The sequence below is a fragment of the Phocoena phocoena genome, chromosome 8 (genome assembly GCF_963924675.1).
Source record: "Phocoena phocoena chromosome 8, mPhoPho1.1, whole genome shotgun sequence".
NCBI lineage: Eukaryota > Metazoa > Chordata > Mammalia > Artiodactyla > Phocoenidae > Phocoena > Phocoena phocoena.
Genome location: NC_089226.1, coordinates 107,032,179 through 107,054,712, shown reverse-complemented (window position 1 = coordinate 107,054,712; position 22,534 = coordinate 107,032,179). Strand labels below are relative to the sequence as shown.

Sequence of the window (22,534 nt, the reverse complement as noted above, 5' to 3'; positions counted from 1 at the left end):
TGGGCTGGATCCACTACTTGAACGAAACGGACTGAGCAGGTAGGAAACTGAACGATCTGGGAACCAGGCATGCTCCAAGTTCACTGCTCCCCCCGCGAAAATGGGGTACATCCCCCACCCCCGGCAAAGCAGTGGGCGCCCAGGGCTGGCGGTGGATCCAGTTTCCCGGAGTAGCTGGGGTGGATGCCCGGCAATGTGCATCTCTCGGCCTTCATGGAGATGATTCCCCAGGGGACCTCTGTTCCATCTTTATCTCATTAGTTTCTGTGCTGGGAATCTGATGGACTCTTTAACCTTGCAAGCCGAGGTGCCCGCCAGCCCCGGCTGAAATTCACAGCGTCGCGTGCTGGATTAGAGTTGGGTCTCACAAAGAGTTTTCTGCCGAATTCTCCTCCACCGGGGACCTGGAAACACGGAGGAACACTTCCACGCGCGAGCTGTTCTCGGGCACTCTCCGGGGTGACCCTACGCCACGGAGCAGGGGCCCCTGAGACGCCCATGTCACCGCCCAGCTCTCTTACCAGTCAGGGCACTTGACAGCAGAGCCCCCAGGAAATGGCATGTTTGCTGTTTCTGTGGGTAACTGCATGTGATCTAATTACTGACCTGGCTTTGTTCCTCCAACCCCGGGAGAGCGTGGCTTACAAGGAAAGAATGCGTGAATGTGTCTGCCGCGGTACTGTCTGCCTGCTCCCACGCCAGTGCCCGTGCCCCGACCTGCTTCTCCCCCCACCCCAGCATCTCCCCAGGCAGGGCCTGGGACGTGATGAGTCAGCCCCAGATTGGCGAGGTTTACTGGAAACACCCCCAGCCTGCATGGCAAGCGGGTCTGTCTCGCCGTCTCTCCACCGGCGGGCAGGGGCAGCTTAGGCGGTGTGGTAGTCCGAGTCGTGGCCGCCCAGAGACGCTGCGTCCTGATCTCTGGCACATGTCTATGTCACGTGGCCGAGGAGAATTAAGTTTGCACGTGAGACCTTGTCAGTGTGTCAGCTGACCTCAAGATTGGAACACGATACCGGAGCATCCGGGTGGGCCCCGTGTTGATTGCAGGGTCCTTAGTAGAGGGGGGGAAGGAGGGTCAGGAACAGAGGGAGGGAGGAGATATGACAGAAGAGCAGAGGGTGCAGTGATGAAGGGGCCACGAGCCAAGGGGTACAGGTGGCCTCTAGAAACGAAAGGGCGAGAAACAGATTCTCCCCTGGGGCCTCCGGGAGGAGCTAGCCCTGCCACACCCTGATGCTAGCCCCGTGAGACCTGCGACCTCCAGCAGCGTAGGAATAAATCTGCGTTGTGGACGCCACCAAGCTTGTGTTAAGTTGTTCCAGAAGCGACAGAAACTAATACAAGTGTTTGTGAGCAGTGAGAACAGACCCTGGCACAGGCCGTTCCGATCCCTGTTCGCCGTAAGCGCATTGCTGCCCGGGACAGGGAGAGAGGGCCCCACTCTACAGATGGGGAGACTGAGGCTACAAGGGTTCCGGCCACTTGCCCAAGGCCAGGAAGGGACTCGGGACCCCGGCTTCTGTCCCAGATGGTTCCCACCGCACCCCCTCCCTCGCTCATAGGCCTCCTTGGGACCCCCTGTCATCCCAGAGGCTTGCAGGACAGGAGATGAGGTCTGGGCTCGTGTGCCCACTGGGAAAATCCACGGGGTCCCCCGGCTCTGAGGCTGTGCTAGGGCCACCCAGGAGGAGGGTAGGCGTTTGCTGCCGCAGAGGCCCCGGCCAGAGCCCGCCTGCATCCGGGAACGAAGGCGCTGGCCGGGAGCACGGTGCACAGGGCAGGGCCGGGCCACGGAGGCCAGACTCACACAGCATCTGGAGGAAGGCCACCTTGACCAGTGTGGCATCAGGACGGCACCCGGCCTGCTTCTCACTTGCCTTCTCCGTGCTGCTCCCCCAGGGAGCCGGCCGCCCCTGGTCAGGGTGCTGGCTGTCCCGGGAGCCTCGGAAGACCGCGGGGCCCTGAGGGACCCATCCCGGCCCCGGCACCTGCACAGAGGTTTGTGCAGACAGCGCGCAGAGCTGGCGTTCACCGCCTGAGCCCACAGCATCCTCTCCGGACAGCCTGTGCGGCCACGTCACTCCACAGGTCACTCCCCAAATGAGTGACCCGGGCTGCCCTGCAGGCGCCCGCACACTGGCCAGCTTAGACCAACACAGATCTGTCCTCCCCCAGTTCTGGAGGTCAGAAGGTGAGATCAAGGTGTGGGCGGGGCCCTGCTCCTTCCTGCCTCTTCCAGCTTCTGGGGCCCCGGCTGTCCCTGGGCCTGTGGCCGCGTCGCTCCAGTCTGTGCCTGGTCTTCACGTCGCTTTCTCCTCTTCCCTCTCTGTCTCCCATCTCATGAGGGCGCCTCTCACCGGGTTCAGGGCCCCCCAGATTCAGAACGATCTCTCCTCCATCCTTACCTTAATTACTTCTGCAAAGACCCTGTTTCCTAATAAGTCACATTCCGAGTTCAGGGTGGACATGAATTTGGGGGGAACGCTCTCCAGCCGCTGTACGTATGTCTTCCCTCGGGCATACAAGCGCCCCCCACGAGTGCCCAGGACTGACACCCGCCTGCCGCCACCCTCTGTGCACCCCCAGAGGCGGAACTCACACCCTGGGTGGGCCCTGGGGGCTTGGAAATAGATCACCCTGCGTGTTGGCACGTGGGCCACCAGGAGCCTGTAGGGCGCTGGGGTGGGTGGCAGGCAGTGGGCAAGGAAAGGTCTGGGCCAGGCCTGGGCTCTGACGGGGCACTCGGGTCACACACAGAAGCCACCTGGTACCCACTGTGCATGGAGACACCCCAGGCTTTGGGGAGGGCGGGGCCAGCAGGAAGGACGGCACCCTGCCCTCCCCTCCCCAGGCCCCATCCAGGGGGGTCCTCCAGGGACGTGGGGAGAGGAAGGGAGGTCGTTTCAGACTGTTGTCGATCTGGTGGAGTGAAGGGAACAGGCTGACGGCATGGGGCAGGCAGCTGGAAGGGGCAGGGAGGTGTTTCAAGGGAGGTCACCTGAAGGGCAGACCCGCAGGGGGGACTGGGGGCCCGTCCTTCCCGACTCCCTCGCTGCTCCAGGGCCGAGGCTCTGGTCCTCACCCAGCTCGGGCACAGCGGCCCTTTGTGTTAGTTGTGGGGAGATAGGACGTGGGTCCCAGGCCCCCGAGTTCTGCAGGGCCTGGAGGAACTGGCCCAGACAGCGCACATCCCAAAAAGGCTGCCGAGGGCCGAGGAGGAGCTCTGTGGTCCCCTTCCGCCGGCCAAGGGCGCTCTGCAGCCCAGCACCTCCTCTGGATGCCCAGCTCCGCCCCCCGGGCAGCTGTATGACCTTGAGCTTTGGATCAGCTGGGATGCCTAGGGAGTCTGTGCTATGGTTAGCGGGAAGTTAGTCTTGGCTAAGACCAAGGAAACCACTTTTATTTCGCTCTCAACTCTGAACTGAGTCCATTTGAGACAAGGGGCTGTCACCAAATCTTCCTCGGAAGACTGAAGGTTACGCAGAACTGCAGGTCTGTGTCACCAGGGCTCCTGAATCATCACTGCCGGCAATCAGCCAGCAAAGGAGAGGGCCTGGAGGACTCTTTCCCGGCCCAGAACGTAACTTGAAGGATTTATCAGGAAGTCTTAGCATGGTCCGTATCCTCTCATCTATAACCAACCTCCCCACCCTCCCTCTCCAACCTCTAGATGTCCAACAGGAAAGCTTTTATTATTTGCTGATAGTCAAAACCCCACTAATGGTGTCTGAGGCTACCATGGTGAGCCTGGAGGAAGGCATGTCCAGGGTTTGTCCCGTGGGTCAGTGGCGTCTCTGTAAGCTTCTTGGCCTTTCCCTCATGGCCACAAGACGGCGGCCACAGCTCCGCATATCACGTCCTTAAGAATATAGGGGAATAAAGCACCAGGAAGAACTCCTCTGATCTCTCTCCCCCCAAGTAAAATATTCCCAAGAGGGCCCTCCAGACACTCACCCTCAGGCCTCATTGGCCAAAACCGTGTCCAGTGATCACCCCTAATTGCAAGGGGGGCTGGGAAAGCAAGGATCTGACTTTCCCAGCCTTGCTAGTGGAAAGCAGGCAGGGGTAAGGAGCTGGGTGTGTGAGAGGGCCAAGGCTCCGGGCCGCGCCTGGAAGTGGTGGCTTTTGGCGGGTTTTGAAAGATGAATAGGACTCCGGCATATAGCGATAGCGAGCCTACAGAGCGTGTTCCAGGCAGAAGTAAAAAAATGAGTACAGGAGCGGCTCACCTCTCAGCCAGGAAGACCTCACCTGGCAGATGGCCCATTCGTCGCAACGGGGGGTTGTAAGGCGCGCACGTTCAGAACCACACATGCTATTTCAACGGGAAACCTTCACACGGAAGGTTCGGTTTCTGCACCGTTTTAGGTGTCGGGCCTCTGCTTTTAGCTCTGCTCACCCCACTGTGTTCTTCCTTGCTTGCATTCGCCGTGGCCCACCATTTCCGGTTCTATTTCAATGTGGAGCAGGATGTACCGGCAGAAGCTTCTTGGGGGACCCCCAGGGGCTCTCCGGGGAGCTCGGAAATTGACAGGAACTCACAGATGCCTCCTCCAGAATGTGCTACTGGAACCGGCCCTCTGCCACCCCGACAGGTCCTTCCCCACCTGGCCAGTGACCCCCAGCTGTTCGGTGTCACGCAGTCCTAGGTCATGGCGCCAGCCCCAGACAGCACGGCTTTGCCTCCAGCTGTGTGTCCTCATGCAAATCACTCAACCTCTCTGTGCCTCAGTTGCTTCATCCAGAGAGTGGGAGTAACAGCAGTACCTCCTTCACGGGGTCGTGGTGAGGATTCAGTGAATTTAACACAGGAAGTGCTTAGAACCCTGCCTAGTGACCAAAAGTGCTCAAAGACTGTGCCTAATAGTTATGCCGTCTACTATTATTATTTCTCCAGTATAACCAGTTAAGCCGGAATCCAGACCTCCTCCCACTCTGAGCCAACTAAGCACACAAAAACCCAGACACAGTAAGGGGGGAGGGTGTCTCTTTGTGTTTCAGAAAGGACTCTCCGTACGATCCTCTGAACCTTTCTAGGGCACCTCACAGATGACCCCATTTCTAAAAAGTTTTTTTTTTTTCTTTTCAGAGGAAAAGCTCAGATATACCGAACCTGGCACCTGTGTGCGGTCGTATAAATGTTGCTTGCATAGGAGGGTTAAGACTTTCTTAGCTTTTATTATACGTAGGTCCCTGTGGGTTATCTTGAGGCACTCATATACATGTATTATTTGTGTCAGTTCAAGGGTCTTCAGGACATTTAGAACATGTCTTTATAACCCACAGCCCACGGGCCCAATCCGGCCCACCGCTTGTTTTTGTAAATAAAGTTTTATTGGAACAGAGCTCCGCCCAGTCATTTACATAGTGTCGTGGCTGCCTTTCAGCCACAACCAGCAGAATGAGTAGTTACAACAGGGACTCTGTGTCCCAGAAAACCTGAAATGTTTACTCTCCGGCCCTTCACAGAAAGGAGGCCAACCCCTGATCTAGAACGTTTGCCAAGCTCCTTTCACAGGGCTCCATCCACCTGGAAGTGTGTCTCCTTCACCCTTTGAGTGACTTTTAGAACTTCCCCCTCAGCGGAGGCAGTCTCTCATCTAAGCCTCAGCACTCGGAACAAAAATAAAATGTTCCCATGGAAGGAGGTTGGTGTTCTGGGGTGGACAGGAGCGGTGGCCGGGCTCTCCCCTCCAGCTGGGGCCTGGCCTGGGGTTCTCGTGGCCTCTCACCTTAGAGGTCAGAGCCATCCTGGGCAGGTGAGCTTGGCAGGGGAACTGTGGGGTCAGGGTGAGCCCTCCATGCCCCTCGCCCCACCCAGGTTCCACCTCCTGTCCAAAGCCAGGGTCCCCGAGTGACACCCCCGCTCAGTCCGATTCAGTGGCTTTATAGCTGTGGATAACACCCACCTCCCCCCGAGGGACTCGGGAACTGGCCTCGCCAGCTGAGCCCAGTGTCTGTCCGCCAGCCCACTCAGCGTGGTCTTTGGGGGCAAACTCGAGACCGACAGATGGGGCGGCCTGGCCTGTCGTTTTGATCGCCAAAGGAAGAAAAGTCACGGCAGCCCCTTCCCAGACCCCCAGCAAAATGCCAGGAACTTGTCCTGCTCCCCTAGTTTTGGTTTCTTTGTGTGTGTCTGTATTTTGCTTGTTTTCTTTAAAGAACGTTCATTTCAGGGTCAAAGGCCAAGGTTGATGAGTTGGCCCTGCCCCTGGCCGAGCCACGTGGCCCTGGGCAAACCCCTCCCCCCACCAGCTTCATGGACTCTCACGAGAATGATCCCACCCGCCTGGAGGGTGGGAAGGGTCTTGGGGGAGGTAGTGTGGGAAAGCGGCTTAAACAGGGCTGCGGGCACCGTGCTCCCCGCTGAAGGCGGCGGAACAGGAGGGCGACCATCTCTTCCTGGTTTGCCTGGGACCAGCCTGGTTTTAAAACTGAAAGCGCCGTGTCTCAGGAAACCCCTCGGTCCCGGGTAGCCCAGGACATGGATCACCCCATCTGCATCCCAGACCGTACACAAGAGTCCCGGGCTTAGGTTTCAGTTGTTGAGTCAGTGAGCATCATTTAAGTAGCTACCGGAATGTTCTGACCCCAAGCCCAGAGTGTGTGTGGGGGGATCCTGTCCAGGGTCCCCTTGCCAGCCTTTGCCAGAGCCAGGACGAGAAAGCGGGGCGTCTAGAAGTGAGGCGGGCAGGGCCAGGCCCCGCCCTGGGGGGGCACCCACACGCTGCTGGGAGAATCAGACTGTAAACAAGTAAATCACAATTTCAAGTTCAGTAAGTGAAAAGACAGTTATAAAGCAGAGGGAAGGGCAGAGCACCGGGACCATGGAGGGTGCGTCTGGGCAGTAAGGAGGGCGCCTCCGCAAAGTGACCTCGGGACGTGGCCAGTGACGGGAGTCTGGCTCCTGAGGGCCCGCAGCAGCGTTCCAGGCGGAGCGCCGGCACCGCAGTGGAGGTGGGCTTGACCCGGTGGCGGCCGCGTGGCTGGAACACGGAGATCGAGGAAGAGGACCGGGCATCACACAGGGTCTTCGCCGTGGTGGGGAATTCGGATCTTTACCCGATTCTGATGAGCAGATGTCGGAGTATTTTAAGTGAGAAAGATATGATCTGATTTCAGGTTTTTATAATAAAGAGTGAATTCAAGGGGACAGTGGTCAGGAAGCTTTTGTGGTCCTCACGTGAAAAGATGACGGGGCCCTGGAATACGGGGAGTTCAGGACGAGTGTGCAAATGCCGGCTCTGTCTTGGCGCTCCTGCGGATGACACGTACCGACAGGTTAGGTGGGAACAGAGGCTTCAGGAAGACTCCCCGGGTTGGGACCGGCACCTGGGCATTCTGCGTCCCACTTGCATGGGTACCAAAGCTCTTTTCCCCTGGCCCTGGAACCTGGAGCATCTTTTCCGCGGTTGCTGGGGGGCCCCGTCCTGCAAGGCTGAGCTCCCTGCTTTTCCGGTGACATGGGACGGCCCGTTGCTCATGACGGCAGCACGCAGTGTCTACACAGGCAGAGCCCTGGGGGCTCCTGCCACTTTGAAAGCACAGGGAGGTGCCTGGGCATCCCTCCCTCACGGGCCCGCTGCCTCCTGGCTTTCTGACTCACAGGAGTGTCCTGCTCTAAATAAACGCACGTGAAGGATGTCCAGGCGCACCTCACTTTACTGTACTTTGCTTCATTGTGTGTTTTTCACAAATTGAAGGTTTGTGGCAACTCTGTGTCCAGCAAGTCTGTTGGCGCCATTTTTCCAACATCTGCTCACTTGGTGTCTCTGCGTCACATTTTGGTAATTCTCACATTTCAAACGTTTTCATTGTTATTATATTTGCTACGGTGATCTGTGATCCATGATCTTTCATGTTACTGTTGCAAAAAGACTGCATCTCACTAAAGGTTCAGATGATGGTTAATATTTCTTAGCCATAAAGTATTTTTGTTCTATTTTTATTTCTTTGGCTGTGTTGGGTCTTTGTTGCTGCCCGTGGGCTTTCTCTACTAGCAGAGAGCGGGGGCTACTCTTCGCTGCGGTGGCTTCTCTTGTTATGGAGCGCGGGCTCAGTAGCTGTGGCGCACGGGCTTCGTTGCTGCGCGGCATGTGGGATCTTCCCGGACCAGGGCTCGAACCCGTGTCCCCTGCATTGGCAGGCGGATTCTTAACCTCTGCGCCACCAGGGAAGCCCGGCCATACAGTGTTTTTTAATTAATGTATGTACATTACTATAGTAGACATAATGCTTCTACACACTTCATAGACTGCAGTGTCGTGTAAACATCACTTTTATATGCACTGGGAAACCAGAAAACTCGTGTGACTCGCTCTGTTTCCGTATTCCCTTTATTTCCGTGATCTGGAACTGAACCCCCAATATCTGCAAGGTCTGCCTGCACCTTTATAAGGAAGGAAGCCTTGGGGGTGCCCTGCTGATGTCACCAGGAGATTCTTTTACGTAGGGAGCATGTATAAATATTTCAGTTTACATTTAACGTTTTCAGAATGAATGCATAAGATACATTCTCACTAGCTGATAAAGTCTGCCACCCTCTGCTGTATGTCACACCCTGTGCTGTGGACTGACTTTTTTTTTTTTTTGGAGTATAGTTGATTTACAATGTTGTGTTAGTTTCAGGCGTACAGCAAAGTGATATAGTTATATATCTTCTTTTTCAAATTCTTTTCAATTATAGGTTATTACAAGATGTTGAATGTAGTTCCCTGTGCTATACAGTAGGTCCTTGCTGGTTATCTATTTTATACGTAGTGGTGTGTATCTGTTAGTCCCGAACTCCTAATTTCTTTTTTATTTACCCCATTTCTTATCTCATTGTGACGTTTCAAGGCTGCGGTTGCCATCCGTATTTTGACATCCAAGGTCACAGAGCTGGTTTGGTGAAACCGGGACCCCCCACCCGGGTCTTTCCGCTTCTAAGTGGCTGGTTTCCCTTTCCGATCACACTTCCGTGCATCTCCTCGGGGAGCGATGATCACACCTCCTGTCATGATTCCGGAGGCATCTAAGCTGTGTCTTTGTCGTCTACGTTCTTGGCAGGTAACACAGCCTGCTTGCGCTTAGGACATGCTCTGGGGTGATTTATTACAAAGTGATGAGACAATTTAATTTGAATCAAGTTCTTTGCACATTATTGCTTCTATTGGGAAAAACTTGTAATTGTTTATCACGTTAGTGATGAGCAGGGAGATGCCGTGATCGTGGCAGGTGGGGCGTGTTCAGGATCGCCTGTTGGAGAAACGGCTCCCGTAAGAGCGCGTCTCCGCGGATTGGGTGGGTGCGCTCCGTGGGGACAGCCCGTCATCCTCACCCGTGAGACTGAGATGATGCCGCTTCACGGGCAAGGCCCCCAGGAGCCAGGAGCCGTGTCACTGGGGGATGAATCGGCCACATTCATCATCTCCCGCGCGTGACACAGGGCGGCCTTGCGCAGTCCGCCTCCCTGAGCACCGAGGTGGCGTGGGCTTCCCATCCCCTGGGAATTAGGGCTGCCTCCTGCTCGTGATGGGTGGAGAGGGCTAGAGGGCAACACCAAGCGTTCCCCCGACTGGGATGCAGGAAGCAGGATTCAGGGAGCAGCGGTGTGTGTGGCTGTGAACTGAGAGGTGCCCCACCAGTAGTGAGAGTTGGCGGTGAGGGACAGATGACTTGGGGGAACCCCTCCCGCTCACTCATGGCCCACCAGCCCTTCCCAAGGAGCGGGCCTGGCCCTGCCCTCTGTGGAGTGGCCCTCTGTGCCACTCCGCAGCCAGCGCCGCCGTGGTGAGCTGGGCCGCCTGCCCACACCTGGCATCTCTGCCCAGCTGGGACGCCTGTTGAGGCCCCTGGCATCCCCCTTGGAAGAGCCGACGGGCTCTCTGTGTAGCCTCATCCTTCCTGACTGGCAGAGCCCGGAAGTTTCTAGGACAGCCTCTGCCATTCGCTGTCCCTATAGGCCCCTCTTTCTAACAGTGTCCCGGTTCCCACCTCCATCGGGCTCTGTCACCGAAATGCGTTTCCATGGGGAGTGACGCACACGCGGCTTCTCTGGGGCTCCGTTTCCCTGCCCTAGAGAAGGCGAGATCCCCCCCACAGGTGCTCTGGGAGGAGCATTCAGAGGTGGTACATGTGCCGGCCTCTCTTCCAGGATCTTCCCCAGGTGTCCCCAGGCTGCCCACGTGGCCTCCGCTGCTTTAGAAAGACCCCCCTGGGGCCCTGCACCCTGAGTTCCGGCCACCCCAGCCCAGATCTAATCAGCTGTGTTCATCACGCCCACAGCCCGCGTTCAATATACGCTCTTACCACACAGACAATAGTTCTGAAATGATTTTGGCAATTTTGCCTTTGGACCCGTTTGCCTGTGAGTAGCCCAGTGCAGGAAGCCCCCCAGCGGCTTCTGTGATTTCTTTGCCTTGAGCTACATACCCACGAACTGTCTCCAAGTGAGAAAATCTGACTCGCAGGTAGTTTTCACATGCAAGCGTGCGTGATGGATACAGAATTTAGCCAGTAATGAAGTTGACCCCGTGTTCAATTTCAGAGACACTTAATTAAACACAGGCTAATTTCCATGTTGTTTGCTCTTTGGATTTTGGAGCCAGTGGATTTTCTTTTCCAGCTTGCAAACATGTTTGTGGGGTCCCCAAAGCTTTGAGGCACTGGGGGCTGGGTTGTAGGGCCCAGGTGCCGAGAGAGCCCTGTTGCCTGCGCCCGGCAGTCCACAGCGCCCCTTCCGCAAAGCTGAAGGGGATCAGCGCTTCTGAGCAAGGCACCGCGTCCGGCGTGTGTGCCCCTCCTGCACCCGCGTTTGTGCCTCATCTGACATCCTCTCCTGCCGCGGGGCCGGGCCGGCCTGATGACCTGCAGCGTCTCTGGCCAGCATCTCGTTCTGGTGCCTGGGAAGAGCTGTTACACCAGCAACGGCAGACCCCCTGTGTGAACTGTTGAGCAGGAAACATGGCTGTGGGACAGAGCTTCTGCCACATGCTTATGTCAGCCTTGGGCTATCCCAGCGGGATTCAGGCCTGGCCGGGAAAAGGCTAGTGGGGAGAGTAGTAGATCAGCCGCTTTCTATCGTTTTGGCCTTCCGGGTGATACTAGGGGGAAGCATGGACTGTCCCGGGCCTGCCTGAAGCTGCATGCCGGCCTCTTGCCACCCCTGGGCCTTGCTCTTGGTGTGCAGGCGGCCCACACCCACAGCCTGGTGTGATCGGCCCCTCCTGCCTCCCAGGTGGGCCTCAGAACTTTTATTCCTGTGGTTCCACCTCTCTCTGGAATATTCTCCTCTCCCTCTTTCCCTCTCCAGCCCCTCAACCCATTCACTCCTATTCGTGCGTTGGTCCTCCTCCTACAGGAAGCCCTCCAGCCCCCTTCTCGTTCACACAGCACTCTATCCTACACATCTGTGTGATGGTTGGGTTCATATTTATCTTCCCACCCGCCAGGTGTATGAGCTTCCCGGTGCTGCTGTAACAAATGACCACAGAGTAAGTGGCCGCGAACAGCAGAAATGTATCCTCCCCCAGTTCTGGAGCCAGAAGTCTGAGATCAAGGTGTCGGCAGGGCAGTGCTCCCTCCAAAAGCTCCGGGGGAGGATCTTCCTTTCCCTCTTCCAGCTTCTGGTGCTTGCCGGCGATCTTGGTGCTTCTCGGCTTGTGGCTGCATCCCTCCTGTCTCTGCCTGTCTTCACACGCACGGCCTTATCTCCCCTGAGCCTCTGTCTCAAATCTCCCTCTCTTTTCTCTTCTAAGGCCCAAGTCATTGGTTTTAGGGCCCTCACTAAATCCGGGACGAGCTCTTCTTGAGCGCCTTAACTAATCACATCTGCAAAGACTTCATTCCCAAATAAGGTCACGTTCACAGATATGGGGGGCTGGACTTGAACAGAATTTTGGGATCCACATTCAACCCACTACCCCTGACATGTCCACAAGGGCCAGACTGGGTCTGGTTTGTTCCCTCCAAAAATGCCGAATATCCATTCCCTCACCTGACACTTCAGGTGAAGTAAGGTATTCAGTAAGGAAGGGCTGCATTAATTTATGAATTAACGTGGTAGCTTAACCATTGGCCCCAGTTGCTTCTAAACTTTGGTTCTAGGCCAAAACGCAATCCCAGTGGAGCAGAGGGAAGAAATGGAGCTGTTTGACTTGTCAGGGTCACATCCCAGCCAGGATCCTGAGAGCCCGGCTGAGGCCATCTGGTCTACCCCAACAGTCCTTGTGTTCAAAATTAAAATGCCTGCAATGAGCCTTCCCACGTGAGACAGGGCAGACAGAGCCACCCCAGGGCCCCACCTGCTCATATATCTCAGCTGCCCAGGCCCGGCTTCCTGTGGCTTCAGGTTTACAGCTCCTCCAGGATCAGACACCACTGCCAAGGGAGCCTGTTCAGTGACTGGCAAATCCTAAATGCCAACTGTCATCACTGGCACCTGCTACTTTCTGGACCCAAGCCAAGCGCAGCCTTCTCTGTAGGCCCATCACGGGGCCACAGTTAAGGCCACTTGAGGCCCGGCCGCCTGCGGTCTCGCCAGGCAGGCACCAGGAGTGTCTTCAGGCCTGCCAGTGGGGCAGGGACTCCGAGGCCCTCTCTGGCAGCCAACCGATTTCCCACCATACTCCTGCCTCGCTCCATGTGTATTCGGCACACTCTTTCCTGCTGTGTGCATGGGGCTGTTAGGGAGTGAAAAGACGGAAACCTTGCACGGTCTGTACCGTGTGGCTCCCAGGAGACTTACAACACGGGGTTGTGTCTGCCAGTGTTGATGTGGTTCTCTATGGATACCTCCTGATTCCATGGCAGCCCAGCCCCCAGGTAGACAGGCATCTATGGACATCTCTTGCATTCCCCGAGGCAGCCAAAAGCCTGCACTCCGTCTTTGCGTGAACTCGATGAAGGCGGCTGCCCCTTCCTCGAGGCGTTTTCCTTCCAGCTGAGCCAAAATCACTGCAATAAACATATGCGTCTATGATGGCCACGATGTAATGGTGTTCTCCGTAGTTGTCCTGTGCGCAACCTGAGCAACTGTACTTGGCTGGGCTGAACGCCCACCCCCTTTACCTTCCACAGCTCCCGTTAGAGGAATCTGCCAAAGGAGGGTACATTTGGGGTGCGTTAAAGTGCTCTCCTGCCCTGTTCAGAAAACACGTCGGAAGAGAGCACAACGGGATTACGTTTTTTTCTCATCAACAAACACAGTTAGAATCTTACCAAGAGTAGATGTTATGGCATGTAGGGAGATTCAGAGAGAAAGGGGCATGATGTTTGCTCCCAAGGAGCCCACAGGTGATGGCTTTGAAGGTGAGAAGGGCCCCATCAGAGGCTGGGACAAGGCTGGAGGGAACCCCCGTGGAGAGATTATGTGATGGCCCCTTGTCAGGAGGGCTTGGGTGGACGTGGGGACGTGGCCGGCAAAGGGAACGTGGAACACAAGGAAGTGAGGTACTGCGAGGACGTGGGTAAATGATAAGGCCAAGTGGAGGGCGTTTCAGGGGAGTGAAACTGAGCATATGGAGGAGATTCGGCCGTGAGGCTGGGCTGCGATTGGGGTCCAAGGCAGGGGGAAGATGCAAAGCAAGGTGGGCGTGATCACTTTGGGGTTGGGCTGTTTGCGTCCCTAGGCCCCGTCCCCAGGGACCAGGTGGTGGTGACTTCTGCGTGCACAGCGCGGGGAGCAGCACGGGGACCGTGCATGTGTCGAGGTCCGGCCCCAGTGAAGTCAGATCTCGCGCGTTGGGGCTGCATCTGGAGGGCGGATCTGCTCGGGCGGGACCAGGGCTGGCCTGGGGCGGAGGTTCAGGCGGCCTCTGGTTCTCGGGGCTTCGGCACATCTCTGGCGGCAGCACACAGAAGCCACGTCTTCCGGCTGCCGCGGCTGCCATCCTGAGACGGTTTTTAGGTTCATAAAGCAGCCAAAAGAGCCCCCTGGGAGACTCTCACCTGGGGAAGGACCTGCCCTGAGGTCTGGACTGTGGGATTTCATATTCTCATCCCATGCGGGCGGTCGGGCCATTCGGACAAAACCGGACATTTGCTCCTGTTTTAAGGGAATGATTCTTGTGTTGGAGTTTCCCATCGCTTCTCAAGGACTACTACCCAGATTGTAGGTTTCTAAGAGCCCGGAACTGCCTTTCCCGTCCTGGGCGGAGCCAGCTGCGTGCAGTAGGCCCTCCACAATGCTGAGCCGCCCTGCCCTCTGGGGACCGTCCCAGAGACCTCTTCACTCGAAACCCTGCGGTCTTCCTTCGGCCACTGCCACTGCCACCCCAGTTTTGCACGCCTGCGTTCATGCCCATTTTGCTCCATTTCACGTGGCCCCGTGCTGGGTAACCCCAGAAAGAGGTCACTGTCTCCCGGGGGGTTCGGCACGTGGGGACGCTGACAAGGGCACCTTCCCCTGTTGTGAGGGCAGGGGGACTGCCCTCACTTGCTCTCAGAGTCCCTGCAAGGCAGGAATTACTGCTCCCACATTGCAGGTAGGGAAACTGAGGCTCTGAGAAGCTAAGCTGGTGAATGCCCAGGTTGGGATTCAAACCCAGGTCTGTGTGTGAATGAAGGTGAGATGGGGTCATGACGGGCAGGGGACCGGGGGCTGTTTAGCTACTGAACTAATGCAGGAGAGAGGGATTCAAGCTGCCTTTCTTCAGATCGGAGACTAAGGAGTCGGGCGTTTTCTCGGTGAGCAGGACGGCATAGCCACACAGCACGGGGCCAAGACAGGCAGCCATGAGCAGGTCGTCAGGAACCGCTGCGAGGTTTAAGAGGGGACTCAGGAGAGGGGCTCTGCCGTTAGCCTGGGAGGGGTCCTTACAGGAGGAGGGGGGGGTTGGCACACGCCAACGATGACCCCGCTCGGGACGGCTGCTGTTCTTAACACGTGCTGCGTACCCGGGCTCAGATGGATTGCTTTGCTGACTCCTCGTGAGGTCCTCAAGGCGTGCCTTGCTATTATTCCCATTCTGCAGAGCGGGACCCTGAGGCTCTGAAGGTCAGAGTGACCTTGGGGCCAGAGCAAAGCCAGGATCTGAGCTGAGCTCTTCGTGACGCTAATGCCTTCCCTCGCCCACCACAGTCATTAGGGAGGGAGGCAACCAGTGGCCGGCCAGCCACACTGCCCCTAACAAGTTCCCCGGCCTGGGGGACAGCTGGAGGGTCCAGCTGAAGGTGTCGGGGTCGCCTGCCAGGCGGGCGGAGCCAGCCCACAGTGAGGCCATGAGAGGGGAGAGCGGGACAGGGTCACCTTGGAGCCGGGCAGAGGCAGGCGTCGGGGGCCACATGTGTCCCCAGGGGGACAGGCACCATCCTTCCAGAGTTTCAAGGGGCCGCTCCTGCAGGGGGACGTGCAGCTGCAAAAGGTGTGGCTTCAGCAGCCTGGCCCTTGGAGGCCTCTCGCTGGAGGAGCAGGTGGCGGGTTTGCACCTGCCCAGCCAGGGCACCCTCAGGCTTGAGAAGTTCAGAGGTGGAGAGAAGGGGTGGTGGGGAGACAGTCGTGTCTGTATTCTGGTCGGGGACGGCACGGGATGGTAAGGTGGACAGGCCTGGTGGAGGGTCCACTCCCCCCAGAGCCCCGCCCACCAAGCCCCTCCCCTTCCGCTCCTGTGGTTCCCGGGTCCTGGCTCCCCGCCAAGCGGCAGTTAAAGCAATGGCTCCCTGGGGCCCCCTGTACTTGGCAGGCTGAGTGAGTGCCCAGGGACTGAACCCCGGCCCAGGTTCTGAGAACACCCTGGACCGGTCATCCTGGATTGTGTGGTCTGCCTGTTGTCAAGGTGTATGTCCCTCCCTGCTTTCCTGGAAGGCAGGGTCACGCCCACGAGTTCCTTTGTGTGGCACCTCATGCAGGGCTGGAGGGCTCAGCGGCGGGTCCGGACACCTGTGTGTCCTCCGGCTGCGTCCCCCAGCTCTCGGAAGCTGCCCCGGCTCGTCCGTGCTGTGCGATGCTCTCGGCTGCTGGCCCCTACCGGGCCACCCTACCTGGGTTGCAAGCGGGGGCCAAGAGCTTCCTGCAGGAGGCGAATCCAGTGCTGGGCAAAGCTGACCTTCAGTCGTCTGGGACTTCGAGCCCGTCCCACCGTTCGCCGTCTGCATCCCCAGGCCTCCCCCTCCAGGACAGAGGCCTGCGGAATTGTTGGGGGCCCTTCCGCCTCACCCTGCCCTCCCACGCCAGCCCCTTAGGACCCTGGAGAAAGCCTCTCCGGGCTGCCTCCTGCCCCTCCCCTGCAGCGGCCCAGCCCGCCCCCTCCGACTTACTTCCGGGGCAGCAGGGAATCCTAGAGGGATACAGCCCCCGGAAGGTGGGCGGGGTGCCGGGAAGTCCACCTCGGTCCTGCACCCGGTGCCGCGGGCGGTTGATCACGTGGCGACGCGCCCGTACTCTGGATGGTGGGAGGCTTTGGCCACCGAAGCAAAGTTGGAGCTTTGGGGTTTCTTTCCTTTAAAAAAAAAAACAAAAATTCTGTGCCAAGAGGGAGCTGGTGTGGCTTTAGACTGTGTCTCCAAGGGGGAGCCTGCAGCCCCCTTTCTCCCCATCCCCACGCCAAAGGAGGCCGGGTTGTCAGTGGCTTCCGTGTCACTGGAGTGACCTGCCCCCGCCCGTCGGCCGCCCCCTCCGTCGGCCTGCGGTTTCTCCGCGCGGGATGACGCCCGGCGGCCGCCGCCGCCGCCGCCGGTGGCATTGTGGGCTCCGCCGAAGACCGAGGGGGGCCCGCGTTCCCCCGGAGCAGAGGGAGGGGTCGCCGCGTCTCCCGGTGCCTGCGGCTGCAGGGAGCACAAAGAATGTGATGTTTTTTTAAAGCCCTTCGAGAAGAAGAAAAAAAAAAAAACAAAGCCTGCTGCCTCCTGTCCGCTCCGGCTGACTTCCTTGCGCCGCCCTGGATGCTGCCTCCGGCCCGGGCTCCGTAACGCGCGGCCTCCTCCGTGCCCGCGGGCCACTTACTTTCTCTGCTTTCCGCTGCCCAGAGCCAGCCCGCGCTGCCATCACCATGTATGACTCCTGCCTCCTGCTCGCTCCCGCTCTGCCTCTGCCCGGCCCCCCCCTCCGAGCCCGCCTATCCCGTTAGCCTGCCCCCCAGCTGCCTTCACTCCTCCTGCACCCGGCTTGCTTGCCTCCATGCTGCCTGGATCCCGCGAGCTGGGGTGATTAATTGGCTATGATGATGAACGTCCCCGCTGGAGGATCGGCCACGGTGATGATGACGGGCTACAGTAATGGGCGCTATCCCCGGAATTCTCTCTACAGTGACTGCATCATCGAGGAGAAGACCGTGGTCCTGCAGAAGAAAGACAATGAGGGCTTCGGATTTGTGCTCCGCGGGGCGAAAGGTAAGAGCAGCGGCTCCCAGCCTGGATACATCCACATGTGTGTGTGTGTGTGTGTGTGTGTGTGTGTGTGTGTGTGTGTGTGCACGCCTGTAGAAAAAATGTTCCCCGGCTCAAAAAGAAGCCCTTTTCCTGGGGGTACTCGGTTGCTAGACAACCATGTTCTTTAACATTCCGCCTGTTAAAGCATCGGGGCTTCCTTTAGGAATATTTTTAATTTTCTGTACACAATATTGCTCGCTCTCTCCCCGCCCCCCCCCCCCGTCCCTCCCTCCCTCCTTCCCTCCCTCCCTCTCTCCCTCCCCCCACTCTTTTTTTTTTTAATTCCTGGGTTTCATCTATGTTTCATGGTTTAGTTCAGCCTGATTGTGGCTGGCTTCGGAGCTCCTGGTCTCAGACGCCCAGAATTACCCGGTCCCGAGTTTCGGGCACCTCAGAACTGCCCCGTTCTGGGAGTGGGCCCCAGCTCCGAGTGCGGCAGGCGTGCGGGTGCCCGCCTCTAAGGTGACTTTGCAAGATGGTCCCCTCCGCCGTGGCCCAGCCGGCAGCATACGTGTCACGTGGCCTGCAGTGAGGGCTCCAGGAACGTGTTCCACGGCAGTGCCCCCACTGCCAGCCCTGAACTTGGGGTCTTCCCTTTCAGAATAAAACAAAATGGCATCATGTCCCCCTGAGAGGAGACATCTGTGCCCCGCGTGTGTGGGGAAACCGTGTGCAAGTTTGATCTCGGAGCCTCCGTGCCACGCTGGGGGTCCCGCGCCTGTGCTGGCCCGGGAGGCCTCCTTCCCCGGTGGCAGCCCCACCTGCTCAAGGCCCGGGCTGCCCTGACAGCAGCTCGTCCATAGGCAGGGAGAAGAGATACATCTGTCCCCCGTGTGTGTCCATGACTGTCTGTGTGATGTCTCCCCTCCCCCAACCGAGGCCGTCTTCCTCTTCCCACCCGCCACCCCCGGCCTCACATGACCACCCAGGAAAGTCCACCTCTTCCCCTAGAGTTTCCCTCTGCAGCTCTGGGGCCCAGAAGCCAACGCTGGCTCTGCTGAGGAGTGGGGGCCCAGCCCTCCCATGGACGCTGGCCGCACAGTGGCCACAGAGAGCCGGGCTCCCAACAGCGAGAATTCATAAGCGGATTCCAGATCTGCAGCCACCCACTGGGTCAGCGTTCTGTTCCGTCCACGCTCCAAGTTGAATTCCCTTGGTTGCTAGTCTACGTAGATGTAAATTTGGCAAGCAGTTCAGTGTGGTGTTTCTGTAGCTCCATGTGGTTATGGGGGGAACTTTTCCATTTATAGAACTGAAAATGTTTAGTCACTGATGCTTTTAAAGAAAATGACAGGCGTGTACATACAGACATGGACAGGGGAGCACGTTATCCTGTGTTTTCAGCGCAGAGGCCAAGAGAGATGTTGGTGGCACCAAGATGCAGTTGGCTCCGTCGCTTGAGTTGGTGTTGACCCGTGACCAGGAGTATCAGCCCCTTCCCGGGGGAGAGCTGGCCTGGGCCACCCACTTCTCACGGAGATACAAGGGCCTGCTTTCTCCCAGGGTCCCGTGGGAGGCCTGGGCTACCAACTTGGAAACATCTCCCAGGCTTGTAATGAGGTATACCTTGTCTTCCCAGCGGATACGCCCATCGAAGAGTTCACGCCAACGCCAGCGTTCCCAGCCCTGCAGTACCTGGAGTCCGTGGATGAAGGTGGGGTGGCATGGCAAGCTGGACTGAGGACTGGGGACTTCTTGATTGAGGTAGGGACAGCGGTGTTCATATCTTTCTGCTTGGGGAGAGTGCCTACTCTCGTGGGGTTGGGGTCTGTGGTCTTGGCAGCATGGTCATTGGGCCAGATCTGGGGGCAGGCATGGAGGCTGCCGTGAACCGGGGTTGCTTGGTTATTTCCACCCACGGTGGATGCCATCTTCTGAGGACTGTGCGTTGGGATTGTCTTTGAGACTGTAGCTTTATCTCTTTGGAGGCTTGAAATGTATGTAACTCGGCCGTTGGTCTTGAAGTAGGAGGTAGACGGAAGAGAAGGATGGTTGCCGTGATGTCGGGGACACGCGTGGATGTGTGGTTGTGACTGCATGAATAGACCCAAGAGGAGCCGTGGCCCATTCTTGTGTCACGAGGGCAGGCTGGAAACCGCTGTACTATGGCTGCTGCTCACGTGGGGTCTGTAGCGTTGGTGGCTGAGAGGCTGTTGATTTTTAAGTCGAAGTAACTGACAGGTTGGATGGATGATGGCCTTCCAACACCAAGGAGCCTGGGCAAGATGGGTGGCTGGAGTTGATGGTACAAAAAGGAAACTTTTAGACTCAGACGCTGGGAAAACTAGCTTTTGCTAGTAGGTGAAAGGAGGGAGAGTCCTCTTCATTTAAAAAATCTCACTAGACGTGAGTGCCCGGCTGCTTCAAGCCTCACCTGGAGTCACCATGTTGGTGTGTCTGAGGTGCCAAGCTGCCGGCACACTTGAGCTCCCCGCCTTTTGCACGTTTAGGTGTTACTTTCAAAGGAATGTGTTACCCTTTGGAAATATCAAGAATAAAAGACTATGTTATACCTTGAAAAAATTATTTCTAAGAGGCTTGGTAAGCAGATGGCCCCCGTTGGGAGTTCATGTTTCTTGCAAGAGCATTCCTTAGGGCTAACCCTCAGCCCTGTCTCATCTGCTCTGGAAATCCACCTGTAGGTGGAAAGAATGGGTGCATGGTGTCCAGCCGGGCACTCGGTGCCTCCGCCGTGGGGCCGGCCAGACGCTTGTTCGTTCTGGAAAGGAGGAGATCCAGGCCATGGCGAGACGGCGGCTTAAAGCCATTTCTCTCCACGATGCCTAACCTTCCAAGGGTGCTTTTGGAGCTGCAATTCTACTCACGATCTCCTTAGTGTTTCCGGAGACTATTAGAGTGCTGGAAACCCGGAAGGAAAGATGCTGTTGGAGGAGAGAGAGCCGTGAAACAGAAGGTGCTTTACCTTATACCGGGCATGGTGCGTCGGTCTCACTCTATGCGTTGAAAGATGTATTTAAATTACTACTGACCAATCAGAGCCTGGCTCAGATGAAGAATTGCACTCCTTTGGATTCTCGTCCACTGGGATGCGTACCCAGCATGGTGGAGACCGAAACCCGCTGTGGTTTCATGAGTTAACTCGATTTGTAACCTCATGAAAATGCAGAGAGACTGGGTTGAATTGTCTTCTGTAGGTTGCAGTTGTGATGTAAGTCCCCTTCGTGTGTGTGTGTGTGTGTGTGTGTGTGTGTGTGTGTGTGTGAGAGGCAGAGACAGAGAGACTCCAGTAAGTTGCCGTAGCTGTTGCTGGTGTTCGGTTTTAAATACTAAATGAGGGCTGCAGAGGCAGGAGCTTCCCTGCTTGTTAGGCTTATCAGATGGTTTCCTTGATAAACTAGTCAACAAAAGAAGCGTGGGACGGCCGCAGAGCATTTGCTGGGCCCACCCCTCTCCCAGGAAGCAGAGCTGCGCTCGGTTGGCGGACGTGTCCTGGGCCAGGTAGAGAAGGCATGCCACCTGGTCGGATGGATGGAAGGCTCCGTGGAAATTAGGAGCATTAAGAGTTTCTGCCCTTCTGTTTTCCAAGCACCTCCTCTGACATTGCTTCTAACCTCTGCTGTGCAAACGTATTTGCCACTTTGGAACAGCTTTTATATTCTGGGCAGCCTCTGAATTCCAGGGTTCCAGGAATGACTGGCCCTGAGCTGCCTTAAGGTTATGTCTGTCTTATTATGTCTCAAATGACCTGAAGGAGATGTGGGCCCAAAACAGCCCCAGGCCCTACAAGGCTGCTCACCACGGGTCCTGCTCTAATGGGGAGCACAGTGGGCCGGCCGGTGAGTGTGGTGGGGGGCCCTGCGAACCTTGTTTCTCCCACTTCATTCCAAGGCTGCCTCATGGGGCTCAGAAATTCTCCTTTAGGAGCTTGGGTGTAAAGGAGTATCTCCACTGAGTTGTTTTCCCAGCTGCCGGATTCCGCCCCTGGAATAGCAAAATCATTTATAGCCTTATAGGTGCATGTTTTTTCCAACAGAAGATTTTTCTATGTTTTTCAGCGAAAAGCTTCAACCGTGGAGGGGTTGTTTCAGACAGACTCACATGTCTTAGGTGGATCTTTGTTTTGACCGGAAGCCATCCTGGAGCCTGGGGTTTCTGGGCTCTTGGTCAAGTGCAGGGTTCTGTTTGGAAGCTGCCCTGAGGGCGGGCAAACTGTCCACATCTCCCCACATCCCCGCCCCCCCCCACCCTCCCGCAAGCCTTCCTTTCTCTTTGCCATTGGAAAGGAACTCAAAGCGGGTCCGGTTTTTACTTTCACTTTAAAAACGCACGCTGCAGCGTGAACTCTGGGACCAAGAGGCAACTTCTGGAGTGAACATTCACTCTTCAGTCTTCAGCAGCTACTGAATTTCATTTTTCCTTCTTGGACTTTGACGCACACACGGTCATCCTGCCGGCGTTGACCCTGTCAAGGGTTTCCTTTGTGCGTGCATTTCTTAGGTGCTCGCCCTCTAAAATGTATATCTCCCTGCCTTGCCCTTGGGGAGGAGTCTGTTCTTTTGTTGTTGGTATTGTTTCTTTGTTGACCACGCCCCTCCCTCCTGCCAAAAAGCCAAAGGTCTGAATGAAGTTCTGTGGAAAAGGCTAATCTTCCAGTTGGGAATTACGATGAAATAGCTGGGCCCTGGTGTGCCAGCAGGTTGTCATGAAATCTCATCTCAGGGGTGGAGAAGGGGAAGTGGGCACTCCGTGCATGGAGACATCCGAACAGGCGGCTCCATAGACCGTGTGTGTTTACCATTTTCGGATCAGCTTGACGTGCCAGAGTCCCCCGGATGGCTGATGACATTGAAGCTTCCCCAGAGAGCTGTTGGGGGCAGTGGGAGTGGACAGGGTGGGCGGTGGGCTCTGAGTGTCCCTTTGGGGACCTGGGGGGGGCGGGGAGTGATCCTCAGAGAGTTGGGCCGGGGGCAGTGACAGCCCAGAGGGAGAAGCAGGCGGGGGAGTCTGGGCAAGTTTTCTTCCTGTGCGGGTCACATTTAAGGTCGGGGCCTCCACTAGCCAAGAATGATTAACGACCAAAAGAAAACCCAATTCAGACTGGTTTAAATAACAGTGAGATGCCTCGGAGAATCGCAGTCGAAGTTGAGAGGCAGCCAGCCTCGGGTACAGTGTGTTGAATACTCCGTCTGCTATTTCTTTGAGATTATCTCGGTTCAAGCTCCTC

General features: G+C 57.0%; 1 protein-coding gene across 2 annotated transcripts in view; it reads left to right on the top strand.

Moving 5' to 3' along the window:
* Positions 1–22,534, top strand: part of SHANK2 (SH3 and multiple ankyrin repeat domains 2) — a 456,320-nt gene that overhangs the window by 286,238 nt on the left and 147,548 nt on the right. For both annotated transcript variants that reach the window (XM_065881611.1, XM_065881612.1), the window contains 2 exons: positions 17,228–17,310; positions 18,929–19,053. In XM_065881611.1, coding sequence (XP_065737683.1) covers positions 17,228–17,310; positions 18,929–19,053 — 208 coding nt within the window. The remainder of the gene's footprint in view (positions 1–17,227; positions 17,311–18,928; positions 19,054–22,534) is intronic.